Source organism: Diadema antillarum, unplaced genomic scaffold (assembly GCF_040938485.1).
Source record: "Diadema antillarum isolate AM-2024a unplaced genomic scaffold, OU_Dant_1.0 scf00000121, whole genome shotgun sequence".
In the NCBI taxonomy this organism is placed as follows: Eukaryota; Metazoa; Echinodermata; class Echinoidea; order Diadematoida; family Diadematidae; genus Diadema; species Diadema antillarum.
The window spans coordinates 326,818-341,022 of NW_027271010.1; the positions used below are offsets into that span (position 1 = coordinate 326,818).

At 40.6% G+C, this 14,205-nt stretch overlaps 1 protein-coding gene across 1 annotated transcript; it reads right to left on the reverse strand.

Annotated features, from left to right (window-relative positions):
- Nucleotides 1-3,961: 3,961 nt before the first annotated feature.
- On the reverse strand, nt 3,962-11,260 carry LOC139720101 (selenoprotein Pb-like). The gene is made up of 5 exons (XM_071631469.1): nt 11,148-11,260; nt 7,431-7,683; nt 6,794-7,000; nt 6,011-6,176; nt 3,962-5,319 (listed from the first exon to the last, which is right to left on the reverse strand). The coding sequence occupies exons 2-5, from the start codon at nt 7,658-7,660 to the stop codon at nt 5,182-5,184; spliced, it is 741 nt and encodes a 246-aa protein (XP_071487570.1). The 5' UTR covers nt 7,661-7,683; nt 11,148-11,260; the 3' UTR covers nt 3,962-5,181.
- Nucleotides 11,261-14,205: the final 2,945 nt, after the last annotated feature.

The window sequence follows — 14,205 nt, forward strand, 5'->3', positions numbered from 1 at the left end:
ATACTATACTTGACTTAAATTCAGTGAATGTCAAACCAAAATCAAAACCTGTCTTCAAGAGGAATTAAGAAAGATTAATGAGTACAGCACACTTTGTTTTTTCTTCAAATGGGCAAATAACAACTTTTGTTTTTAGAAACAAACAAATAAACAGAAACCAACAAATATTTTTTTATATTGCACCCACTGAGTCTGAAGACATAACAAAAAAACCCACAAATTTTGCATATGTTTTCTATATTTGAAATTTTGTCTTTTTCTCATTATCGATTATTGCTGTATCTTATGTTTAAAGGCATACTTCTGTCCGCCATTAATTTCCTATTTTGCTTCCTCAACAAACAAAACAATAAGGGGTGTTTCACAGCAGACTTATTGTTGTTGAATTCATATCAAGCTATGAGAAAAAAAATTCATAACTTTATCACAAGCTCTATTTCTGATAGCAGGGTTTTCATTGTCTTTCCATTTGTATGAAGATATTGTTTGACCAGGGATGTACTGTGACGCTTAATACTTCTGGCATAGGCACCTAGATGCAAGTTGCTTCTTTAACAGACCAAAAAGAAAAAAAAAAAACCGAAAAAAAACAACAACAAAAGCTACGTAGAGTATAAGGTATATATGCCTTTATCCAATTCGCTTCATCACTGTGATATATTATTGTGCAAATAGTATTTTGTCAGGTATGCAACTTTTAGTTTAAAAAAAAGAATACTTACACTATAATTGTATGTCACTCTTAGAATTATGTTATAAATGTATGATTGCTAATGTATTTTGTACATAATGTTTTTATTGGTTTTTTTTCTGGATTAAAGATTGAGAAGGAAAAGTCCATATTTTAAAAATCGTTTGTGTCTACAGTGTGATTTTTATGACGTGCAAACTTTGTCATAGTAATTTTTTTGAGTGCCTCACCCTCTGAAGGCAGATCAACATCCACGAAAGACAGGCATTGGCGAGAGGACAATGTATACCACATAATATACTTGAATATACAGTCAACCTCACCTAAGTTGAAGCCAAAATTAAAAAAGTCAAGAGAAAATTCTTGGATATACATGAATTTCGATTTACATGATAGAATTAACACGTGTGAGATCCATGTGGGGGTAGATTTTTTCTTCGACGTAGCCAATTTTTCAACTTGTGCGAGGTCGAGTTAGTCAATGTTGACAAAACATAATCTGTGCTGTTTGAAAATTTGAGGTCCTCTGGTTTGCAGTATGTGGAATCATAAGGGATACTCTGTATTGGCTTCAGATCTTTTTATCGATACCTGTATCATTATTTCAGAAGCCCCAGAAGTGTTCATGAAAACAAGCCAAAAAAAAAAAATATTTAGAATTTTGCCACATACATTTTTACATACATCCATACAATAAGCCATCACCGGGTGTATTACAATGTATTATATGTATCTGTATATTGTAAAAATAGTGCATGGGTCAGAGTTCAGTATACCATATTATATGCATGACCGATTCATGATTACCTCGAGTTCCGCATTATTTCACGAGGCCGAAGGCCGAGTAAAATAGAGCTGAACAAGAGGTAATCATGAATCAGGAGTGCATATAGGATGGTAATATTGCACTCTGCCCATGCACTATTTGATATAGTAAATGGTCCAATTCTGCTGACCCCACCCATCTATGCGTATTTACTGTAATATTGTTACTAGACTAGTTTGAAGTAAAAAAAAAACAAAAACAAACAAACAAAACACAGTATAAACCAAAATAATGAATAACAATTTGTTCCAGAGAGAATCGACTTCCTCCTTTTGGGTTACAAATGCTCAAAAGAAATCTAAAGCTTAAACATAAATCAGCAAAGCACGTTTTGGGTATGCCAGAAAAGTCATCAACACGCTTCTCTGCACATGTCAGTGTGACGTTGAACCATGTGCACTCCCACGCAAGTAACGACTGCGGGTAGGCTGTGCGCAAGGGAAGCGCATAACGACATATGCCATCATGCATTGCGCAGGAAAGCCGTCTGCGCGTTAACGACATTCTGCCGTGCACACGACAGTGAATTCCAACTAGCCGTTCATAATACGTTTTCGTAGAGTCCGTATCAAATGTTTAAAATCAAGTGTTTCATGTTCATCTAGATCTCACAATGTACTATAACCTGTGCACTATTCACGGTCATTTGCTGTACTAAGTATACAAAGACCATTTACTATTATATTTTATCGTATTTTATTCTTCTTCTATTCTTCTATTATATCATTGTATATATATATATATATATATATATATATATATATATATATATATGAAGGGTTTGTTTGCAAAAACCGATAAGTCCATTTTTGAAGATTTTGAAGTACGATCTCTGTCATAAAGTACAAAATAATACCTTTTAAATGATATATTGGTCACTACATAAGAAGGTATATTTTTTAAGTTATGGTCAAAAGAAGCAAACATTTTCTTATCATTCTCTTTATTTCTCTTGACCTTTAATCGCGAATATCTCCATTTGGCAAATACGGACTTATCGGTTTTTGCAAACAAACTCTTCATATATATATATATATATATATATATATATATATATATATATATAACCATCATCCTTCTGCCTGCTCCTTCAATACACACACACACGCATTTCAGTAAAGGCTTACACGTCAAACGGATCCGTTCGGGTTTTTTTTTTATTACTCTTTTATTCCTTTTTCAACTAATCTCTAATGTCAAACATGGTAAACACTGCATATTAGACATCTGTACATGGTTATTTGTTGGTCTATGTTATTTTGTTATTTTTTTCCTTTTTTTGTTTGCCGCACAGCTTACACAAGTCTCCCCATCCGTTTGCCTTCCCAAATCGTGCCGAACTGAAATCAAAGACGCCTGAGCCGCGAAATCGCGGGTTGTCAGGCGCTCGTCATGTGGACACGACTGTAACACAAATGGATGGAAATCTGATGGTGTAAGTCTGCCTGTAGTAATGAAAACACGGTATTTTGTACTTATAGTATTTGCTGTTTATTCAATAACAAGGAAATTTACGTGATAAACTGTTACGTGATAAAGTGTGACGAACAGACACACACGCACTTTTGCGCGTAAAGACACTCGTACACACACACACACACGCGCACACACACACACACACCCGATACACTCAAAGCATGAAGCGGATGGGATGACGGAAAACAGACCACGCTGGAATTGCGATATCCAGTGTTTGGTGATGCAAATAATAATTGCACACTATTTGCTGAAAAAAGAGAGAATAGAAATAGAAATGACATAGGAAGGGTGGTCGTGCTTTCTGGTTAAGATTTTAACTGGTTTCTGCATTACCTCTCTCTACCCAGGCTTTAAGCAGTGGACCTAACCCTGAACTTCAAAAATCACAGATGTTTTCTTCGACGTAGGTAAATGTTGTTCTTCCTATTCAATGAAATGAAATGACACAAACTAACGAATTAAAGTAAGGACACATATTACACGGCACACACAAAATGTGGTCAAGGGATTTACAGTGAACCCATACCCATGCAAAAAATCGGGAACACGAAAAGAAAAGTTCGATGCTCCATGTAGGTTAACTGTTGTTAGCGACGTTGGAACTCATTTCGCAACTAGGGAACTTCGCAACTATGTTATGGAGGGAAGTTGCAAAAGAGATTACTGAGACATCGTGGACTAAAAAAAGGGCATGAATATCTACGTGAGTAGCTGTAAACTGCATGATCGGGAACCCAACTATGCGTAAACAAGAAGCTTGAATTGGAGAGTAACTGAGGATTTAATGGGACGTATGTTTTGTTATCTAATGAGAAGGATATTACTGCGAGCAATATTACAGGAAACACGTGTTGTATATGGTAGGGAGAATATTGCAAAATCAACAAAATTAAGAAGAGCATGAAGTAGGGCTATACAGTACAATGTTACATAAACTTACACCAACAACAACAATGAGAACAATAATAATAACGATGCGTTCACTGGAATGTATGACCAGTTGACCTGTGCGTCATCCGGTACAAGAGCCTTCCGGTTTGTCTTGGTACCTTCATTAGCGGTTATGGTCAAGCAGTCCAGTCAGGGCGCTTTGTTTGCACGACATTTGAATTGACCCGACACGCGACCCGGAAACGAAACTCATTGCAGTAGTTTTCTCTTTCTTTTTGAATTTGTGCTATTTTACTGTTATGTTTATGTTCCTCAAAATACAAAAAAAAAGAATTGTTGTTTATGTTGATAAAAGCCGGTAACGAACTTGATTTAAAGATGCAAAAATAGCATTGATGTATCAATCTCTGTACAGTAAATTTGTCATTATTTGAAGATTAGTTTAACATCTGCAAAAATTGAAAACAATTTAGGCGATCCGGTGGGTACTGGTGGCTGGTTGGTCGGGTCACGTTGAGGTGCTTCATTCTGGATGAGTCGGAGAACCGTGGGGAGATTGACCGGAGGGTCACGGCGACATCAAGACGACCCCTCGTCAGAGGGACGATCAGCTGGAAGCATCGGCAGCAGCAGCAGCAGCGCGTCACGGCTGTCACGCGGTGACGGCGACATCACGAGAGGCCGAGCGTCACGGCTGTCATGCGTTGACGGCGTCATCGCGAGAAGCCATTGCTCATGGCTGTCACGCGGTGACGGCGTCATCGCGAGAGGCCGAGCGTCACGGCTGTCACGCGCTGACGGCGTCATCGAGAGAGGCCGATTCTCATGGCTGTCACGCGGTCACGGCGTCATCGCTAGAAGCCGATTCTCATGGCTGTCACGCGGTCACGGCGTCATCGCTAGAAGCCGATTCTCATGGCTGTCACGCGGTCACGGCGTCATCGCTAGAAGCCATTGCTCATGGCTGTCACGCGGTAACGGCGTCATCGAGAGAGGCCGATTCTCACGGCTGTCATGCGGTGACGGTCCCATCGCGAGAAGCCGAGCGTCACGGCTGTCACGCGACAGTTACACCATTCGATTCGTGTGGGACGCTAGCGTCGCCCTCTCGCAATGATCAGCATCATCTACCCGATTCTTCTCCTCCGTCCTGCTGCGCGGCTGCTGCTCGGCGTCAGGAGATTAGCCTGACGTTGCCCGAGCAGCATCAGCATCAGCTCTGCACGTCGTCGTCACCTTCCCTCTCTTCTAGCTGCTGCTGCTGGACACGGCATGCGGCTAGTTCCAGCTCCTGTCAGGGACGATCTTCAGCAAAGCCCAAAGCTTTCTCTTCTACCTCCTGCTCCTCCTGATGGACGACTTCACCGAACTCCACGGCGACGTCAACTATATGATTCGGTTCTGTGGCAACTGCGTAGGCTGGACGAGCACCCTAGAAATAAATAAATGGGTATTAGTGTTGTTGACTGCCATAACGGCGAATGTTTTCACTTGTCTCTATCTCCGTCAGTCCTATCGCAGTACTGGGAAGAGTAGTTTGAAATAATTGTATATTTTTATGTATATTCAGATATAGAAATAGAGTATGCTTGTACTTTCATGGTACATTGATGTCGCTGAAAACTGAAGAAAATTGCTGTACATCGAGCCCTTTGACTTTTCTAGGAGCCTAATTGAAAAAGAACTTTGGACGTTCGTAAGTTTCTTTATTCTGCCTTTTCAGTTCAGCATACAGCGCAATGCACTGTCATGCTGACATTGCTCTCGTCTTGAATAGATAAACAATGAAGTAGCGCTCAACAAAGACTTCAGAAGACATCCGTAATGTTCAGGACACATGTCTTTACTTTCACAAGAGTATCATGAGAGTGTGTCTATGGTCGATAGAGAATTTCGCATTGAATATTAAAATTCATTCATCTTGTTGAAATAAATCGTGTTACGTCTGCAAAAGTAAGATGAACAGAAACAGATTCATATTGCTTTATGTAACGCAATTCTCCTGTCGCTAGACCATTTTGTGATTTAATATCTTTAATCAGATTCAGCAAGCTATAAGAGAGTGTGAACGTGATCCTCTTGAATCTAACGAATCCACAGGGGAAAACAAAGCAAGTCCATACCCTAGCAGGGGAAGGACTGGCAGACTGAGGACGAGCAGACGTCCTTTCGTCAGCTGAACAGTGACATGGATGCGAGCCGTCGTAGGTGGCGTTGATGGCGAGTTCCACCACGGGATGTGACAGATTGGAGTAGGGCATTGGGATGTGATAAGTCAGCTGACCGCACCTATGAGTCAAGATGGGGGAAGGAAAAGAGGGATGGGGGAGGGGGCACGAATGAGGGAGGAGAAGGGAGGAAAAAGAAGAGAGTGTTCGAATTCAGAATATAGTGTTCATTCACACACAATGGGGATCGCTAACTCATAACTTTACAGGAATTTACCAAGAGCCAGCTCCAAGGTAGCACATATCGAGGCTAGGGCTTGCCGGGCATAGAGATAATAATACTAAGAACATAGCGGTGAAATATATCTATGGAGCTGACATATCATATAATCTGTGATCAAGGTCTGAGCAAGGAGGTACTGAGCCTAGGCCTTATATAGATACCAAATGGAATCCCATATCTTGAAGGAGGAGGGTCCTTCGGCACCAGCGAAGAATGAAATTACCTCTCTGACGAAGTTTCAGCTTGTGCACTTGCCATAATCTGATAGCTCAATTCTCACGAAATTAACTCGTATACTTTGGTAAAGTCTGCATGGATTACCATGTTTTCATCGTAGAATATCTGTTTTTATCTGTTGTCTTTGGAAAGTCTCTTGTCTCTCCTACCACTGTTTACTTATCACAATGAAGAATAGCAATAATGTTCTCTTTGTCTTTGTTTTCCTTTAATTTTACCTGTCATAGATGAGGATATCGTCTTTGCGGCCATCTAGAAGGCTCCAGATGTCGTTGAAGTAATGTGACTGGTAAAAGTCGAAGTCGCCCGCCCAGGCCAGACGGAAGATGGAGACGAAAGAGAAGAAGTCGTAGTCGTTGACCACGATGAACTTGATGTCGGGTTGGCCGTAGTCACCTTCGTACCGACTGCGTAGGTCGTCCAGTCTGTGACAGCATTCGTGGTAAAGAAAAAGAAAAGTTCACAAATACAAAAATATATAATTTGCGCCTGCCTTCTTGAACAACGAACCCTGAAAATGTGCAAGCAGCTGAAAAGGAGATAAATATATTCTTGAGAAAAATACTGGGATATGGAATTTAGCATATCAGGGCAATTACCCCCGGCTAAATATTGGTTAGTGATCAGGTTAGAGTAAGGATTAGGGTTAGGGTTAGGGTTAGGTTTAGGGATAGAGTTTGGGTTATAGTAAGGATTAGGTTCAGGGTTAGGGTTAGGGTTAGGGTCATCAGGGGAAGGGTCTAGGGTTCCCAGAGGGTAGTTGCCCTAGACCCGAAATTTAGATGCGAACAAGCGTAGGAGAGATCAGGTATTCAAACGCCTTACTACACCAATGAGGATCTCGTGACTAGTTACCTTGAGGCCTGTCGCAAGCAGAAACTTCAGCTAGCCCTGAGCAGCGCCACCACCGTGACTTGCCCGCGACTCTCCTGCATAGGGTTCACTCCCTGCGCACTCCATGACGGCGGCTCCGTGCAGCGCGCGCTGGATCCGAACACTTGCTCCTGTGCCCGGGCTCCCCTGGCCCCCATGTACACGAGGCACAGGAAGGCGGCTAGGAGCCCGGGCAAGGCCCGGTTACGCATGGTTAGGAGGTGGGCCTAGGAACCTGTGAGGAAAAAAAAAATAAGAGAAGAATGAGGAAAAGCAGGAAATGAAGACCATATCGACGTGCAAGAACATCGGCATACTACACTGTATTACTCGTGTATGTACATGTAATAGGCCCAGAACTCATTTCCCCAAGGGGCTCAATATTGATATGAAAGGCAAAACCCTTTGGTTTCGACCAGGGGGGCATTTCATAAAGGAACTTGTCGGATTAAATATCTGACAAGTCAATTATATCCGACAAGTTTTGAGAAATTCTTTACTCTGATTGGCTGATTTCTCTTAACTTGTCGGATATAATTGACTTGTCGGACATTTTATCCGACAAGTTCCTTCATGAAATGCCCCCCTGAACTGCCAATTTGACAGGACTTGCAAAGTGGCAAGAATCTAGTACACCCGGAAGGGCTCATGTCACTGGATGCTGATATGGAGGAGACTTCACCGCGAATGCTCCGACTAATCAGTCGCCACGACTCGTGCGACTCTAGGGACCAAGAAATGGCTTGTGCATTTTACCGAGACTTCTTCAAACAAGGTGACAAATTATTCGCCCGGAAGTCGCGGGGACTTCGCCGCGACGTCTCTGGTAGGTCGCCAATAAATCATGAGTCTCCGCAAGGTCGTGAAGACGTCGTGGAGACCTCGCGGACTAAATCAGTCTCCGCGACTTGTAGGCCGTCACGAAGACCAGCTGGAGACTGCATGGAAAAAGTCTCGGAAAAAGTCTCGGAAAAAGTCAAACATGCTCGGTTCGATTCTCTCGCGTCCACCCCGCTACCAGATAGACTCGAATCGTCACCACGTCGCCACCTGGTCTCCAATATAGCTAATGAGATACCCACTTTACCGACTGAAGCCGTCCCTTCATCTCACTTCATAACGATGGGATCTGAGCGCTGTTACCTATTTACGGGTTATGACTGGTAGTCGTCCAGTGCAGTCCATACGACGAGCATGCAAAGAGGGCCGTTATTGTAGGCCCTATACCTGTACAATGTATTACTCTAGACTTGTCAAGCCGCATCCAGCGAAAAGCCAAGACCCAGCTTTTTTTTCCAAAGACCTTCGCGCTGCGGTTACCACTGACAGTCGCGACCAAGTAGCTAGATAGCCATTAATTTGCCCCATTAACCTCCAGAGTTCCAATTTATACTCTGTCCACCATTTCCACATCTACGCAAGACACCAATTTAGTCGCGGAATCCATAACTTGATAGACATACAAAGCTTGACATTAGACGCGCGTCTCCCGGTGGCCAATGGCAATATATAATATATATATATATATATATATATATATATATATATATATATATATATATTTCTTTCTTTCGTGGTCCCATCGGGCAGATAAAATTCCAAATGACATATTACCTTTCATTTTATTTCGGGCCACCCAAATTTCAAATTGAAATATTTCATCGGCCCCACGGGCAAATGAAAGAAATATAATGTAAGTGCTGAGCCCTGCTTCAGGCAATCGGTGTTTCATATAGGAGCAAGGTCAACGGGACTACCATGTTGATAATGTTCCTATACGAATCTAAAACAAACCATCCTAGCATTTCAGCTAAAAACATGGATTTATAAGACCAGAGATTTATTTTATGTGGCAAAGAATCTACCAGCTAGGACACAAACTGTACCAAAGTCATGTAGACCGGTGTCATAAACGTTGTTTTATCCACAACGAACTGTTGTCTGCACGATCGAGTATTTGTAAAAATCATATTTGCTCTTCACGTTTGGAGGATTTATGGGCTTGGTTGCGTGCTTTACGTGTAGTATATCACTTTACGTGCCGTTTCCTAATGATTATAGGACATAACCAGGGAGGTTACCTTCCTGACATAACACAAGCTGTTTGATTTATAGGCATAACCTTGGTATCCATACAATAGAAACAAAGTAGTGTGTCGTGTGTGTGTGTGGGTGTGGGTGTGTGTGTGTGTGTGGAGGGGGTGGGGTGCTGAAAAGTTGAAGTTATTGAATTGGCGAGGGGGCGGGACGCCATTTCAGTATACATTGAAAATAGCGACTGATGAATAGTCGGGTGCTGTTCGTTATTCCGAAGGTTCGCTATTCCGAAGGGTCGTTAATCTGAAACACGCAAATTCCCTATACCTAGAGGTTCGTTAATCCGAAAATGAAAAAGGGTTCGTTAATCCGAAAATTTGTGGCGTTATTCCGAAGGTTCGTTATTCCGAAGATTGGTTAATCCGAAAATGAAATTCGGAACAATGAACCTTCGGAATAACGAATCTTAGGAATAAGGAGCCTTCGGAATAACGAACCTTGGGAATAACGAGCTGTAACCGAATAGTCGATATATAATATATCGTAATTATCAGGAACATTTGGATATTGAAGTACATCTGAATAAATTGATATCCACATCATCCTAATTGACAGATTGGCAGGGTCATTGTCTTACACATAATTTAAATGCTTTGGTTTGTCTGCATTAACACACACACACACACACACACACACAATCGGGGTACGACCTTCACGCGAACTCTTACAAAACAGGGACACGCGCGAGAAAAACCAAAGCATCCTTTAACAAGGTCAACCGTGGTTTCCTGTAGAGGCTCTATCCTCTGTATAAATGTTTAAGATCAAAGGTCGGTATTGTTTTTCAGAGACCATAAACATTAATCGTTATCTCTTGTTTGCCATCCAAATAGCCCCATCGGGCTATATTAGCTTGTTCCAGCATGTTTTCAAGTACCCAAGAACAATGACCTGTCATTGCTACCCTCACTTTTATATTTTGTGTAAACATGAAGGTAGAGAGGGAGGGAAAAAATGTATGAGAAATATATGAATATATATATTATTATATACATCATAATACAATGTCATGCAAAGGCCCAAATGAAATATATATACAAAACTTGTTATTGCCTTCTTATGCTATAACTGGTTGAAACACGATATGTGCAGTGTGACATTGTCATAATTTTAGGACAAACTTATAATTAGCCACTTGAAAGAATGACATGTGAAATGGCGATTATGTAAGTGACATTAATCATATGCCTTCTTTAAACGAAAATTTTACCAGTTACTTGTTTTCAGTTAAGTTGCGTAATAAGTGATTAATTCACAATCACTTACAATAACTATTATAGTCATATGTAACCGAATAACCCCTCCCCTCAGCCCAACGCTATATTCATGCTGCGTGCATATTTAGTGTGTCACACAATCATGTGACAATCAGGCAGCTAGGTATCGTGGACAAACATAAAAATTATTAAACATTCACCAAAAATAGATCCGTCACCTTATCAGCAAACCTACAAAAACAAAAAACAAAAAGTGAACAAACAAGAAACTGTCAAAACTTGACAATCAGGTTTGAATAATAATTAATCTATTTCTAATGGTGGATGACATGCTATATACAAGGCATATGTTTATACTGCTCTATGTCTAGAGAGAAATACGTACCTCTGTAAGTTGGTGGCCCGTAACTTCGATCGACGAGAAAGAGGTTATATCGTGACGTCTGATCTCTCTCGCTCACCCGAAGTCGACTGAAGATCACACTATCAATACATTGCGCATTTGGCAATGATTTTTTTTTTCCTCCAAGTGATTATATGCCCTGGAGGTTATCACATGATCGGCGATATACTAGTAACCGTTAGGGATTTTTGTTGCTGTTGCTGTTGTTTGGTTTGTTATAAACCTCAGCTGATATGTCATTTTAGGCTTGTGTAGTCTTTATTCTTCAGACCGAATTTGAATTTTTTTTTCTGAGTCGTTTTCATCTGTTGTTCTCGGTTGAAGTGATCAAATATTCAACCGTATATATGTCTGAACGGACTGATAGGGAGCACCGTGTTGCTTATACTGGTGCACTAGTTGCACTAGATACTCCCCTACCCCCCCCCCCCCCCCCCCTCAAAAAAGGTGATGTCGTTTCATGTGTTTGGTAATATTGTTCAGACAAAATAATGCTACGATAAACATAAACAATGGTGTTCCGTAGACTTGCATGCGGAGTATATTAAATCATCAATCCATAAAGTTACCTCTAGCAGGATAGCAATTGTGTGTGTGTGTGTGTGTGTGTGTGTGTGTGTGTGTGTGTGTGTGTGTGTGTGTGTGTGTGTGTGTGTGTGTGGTCAGAAGAGACTGGTCATGCAGACTTTATACACATTCATGTGCTATTGATCGTTTTTACAAGCTGTTTCTTCTTAATTGGTTTATCTGACCTCCACTATCGAGTACTATAGTAAATAAGAAAATCTATACCTCGTTCCCAGATGCAAATATAATTAAAGAACCAAAAAAAAAAAAAACAAGAAGTCCCTCCCGTTGAGCTTCATGATAAGATAGCACGTACAATCCTGGAATTTAGCACCGGGACTATATCGGATTATCCATAGTTATGAGTTACACACAGTCATCATTATCATACAATAAACCCCACTATAATTTTCTACACCCATGTATACCTATGGAATACTCTCATGTGAATAGTTCATCGTCGTACTAAACATTGATAACAATGAAATATGATATTATGAACTCTTTGAAGACGCCGTGGGAACGGAACTATGAGAGGTCATACCTGTTGGGCTTGACACACATAGACCCTTAACTATTTTCATCTCTTCTCCCTCTCTCTCTCTCTCTCTCTTTTTTTTTTTTGGGGGGGGGGTATTTCTGTGTGTACGTGCGTGTATTGCGTAGAGAAAGAATTATAGGCCTATTATTTCAAGAGCAGAGATAGATAGGAAGAGGGAGAGAGTCAGTCTATTAGTATAAGTCGCAATTCCAATTTCGAAACAAAATTCAGACGCCAGTCAATCTCGTGTGTGTGTGTGTGTGTGTGTGTGTGTGTGTGTGTGTGTGTGTGTGCGTATGTGTGTGTGGTTTTTTGTGTGTTTACTTGGATGAAAGGCGCTAATGATTATAGTGCAACCTGATCAACAGGTAAATCCATACCGCCGGAGGATTTTTAAGCGAGCGACATGACAGACGATGTAAGGATCCAGCAAAGCAACAACAGCAACAAAAACAGCAGGTACAACATTACCAACAACAATGATAATAATGATGATGATGATGATGATGATGATGATGATGATGATAATGATGATAATAATAATAATAATAACAATGGTAATAAAAATTATGATGATAATGATGATAATAATAATAATAACAACAACAGCCAAGACTCATTTGGGTTGTTCAACGAGTGTCTAACAATTATTGTCAATCGCGAGTGGGAGAAACAATAATAGCAAGAGAGCCACTTTAATAATAATGTCAAATCCGTGCCAACGGGATGTTTACATCATATCCTGGTCTTCCAGAAATGAATCCAACCCTCCCATGATTTTTCCAGCTGTATGACAGAAAAAAAAAAAAAACCCGAAAGAAAATGAGGAGATAGTTTAACCGTTCCTGAAGCGGAACCATGCTGAGAAAGTATTGTTGTCGCAATTTCGTTTCCACACTCTATATGTCAAATGATTTAACATGAGGTTAGAGGATGGAAAACTCATCCACGCACTGTTACAATGCTGTGTTGAGATCAAAACTGATTTTGGTTACAGGTGTTAACAGTTGGAAGTCATGTAAAAAAGGACTTTAGTAAAAATATCAGCCTTTTAACATATGAGTAATGTCCCACTGATTATAGCTTTTCATCATTTCTATATCATTATACCTTATGCGCGTGAGATGTTGATTGGCAGCTAAAAAAAGAAGAAGCAAAAACAAAAACAAAAACCCGTACTACTTGGTTTACCATTTAAACGATTCTACCCCTACATTTTGAAACCAATCATGAAAAAAAAGTCATTAAAGTTCTCTCTGAGTTAGGGGAAGGCTTCTATATACAACAAAATGAGGAAAAAATAATGTTCAAATTTGTTGTAAATGTCACGAACTGGCCATATCTCTTCTCTTGCAATGGTATAATCTGTCAATTGCATGGGTCATCATCACAGTACTCTAAGAGTTCTGTGGTCATCATTGCAGTGAGCAAGTGAGAACTTTTTTCCCCTGGTCAAAATTTAATAACAACTACAATTTAGCTGAAATAGGTTAGCGTAGGCCCAATGCCTTGCTCAAAATATTAAGTGTACATGTAAGTAATAGACATAACATACAAATCACGGTCTTTGACACTGCCTTGTATATCATAGGTTGGAGAGAAGGCAATATTATACAAACATTGATAGAAAGAAGTGTAACTGGAAGCCACGAGAACCTTTGCAAAAACATCACCGTAGCCAAGATCACGGAGAGTCCGCATGTAGGCTAAGGAAGTCTTTTTTTCTGCTCTGTAAATGGTGCCAACTAACGTTGATAAAAACTTGGATTGTGGTGATATTTGTGCATAACCCATCCAGGGGTAGCCGTTTCAGAGTTGTCACTAGCTGTTGGCCATGTTATCGGTAGTCTGATTGTAGTATAGGACCCTACCTTAGTCTTGCCAGGCAGCCATTTATAGACCTGGGTCAAGAGGGTGACACGACATTTGCTC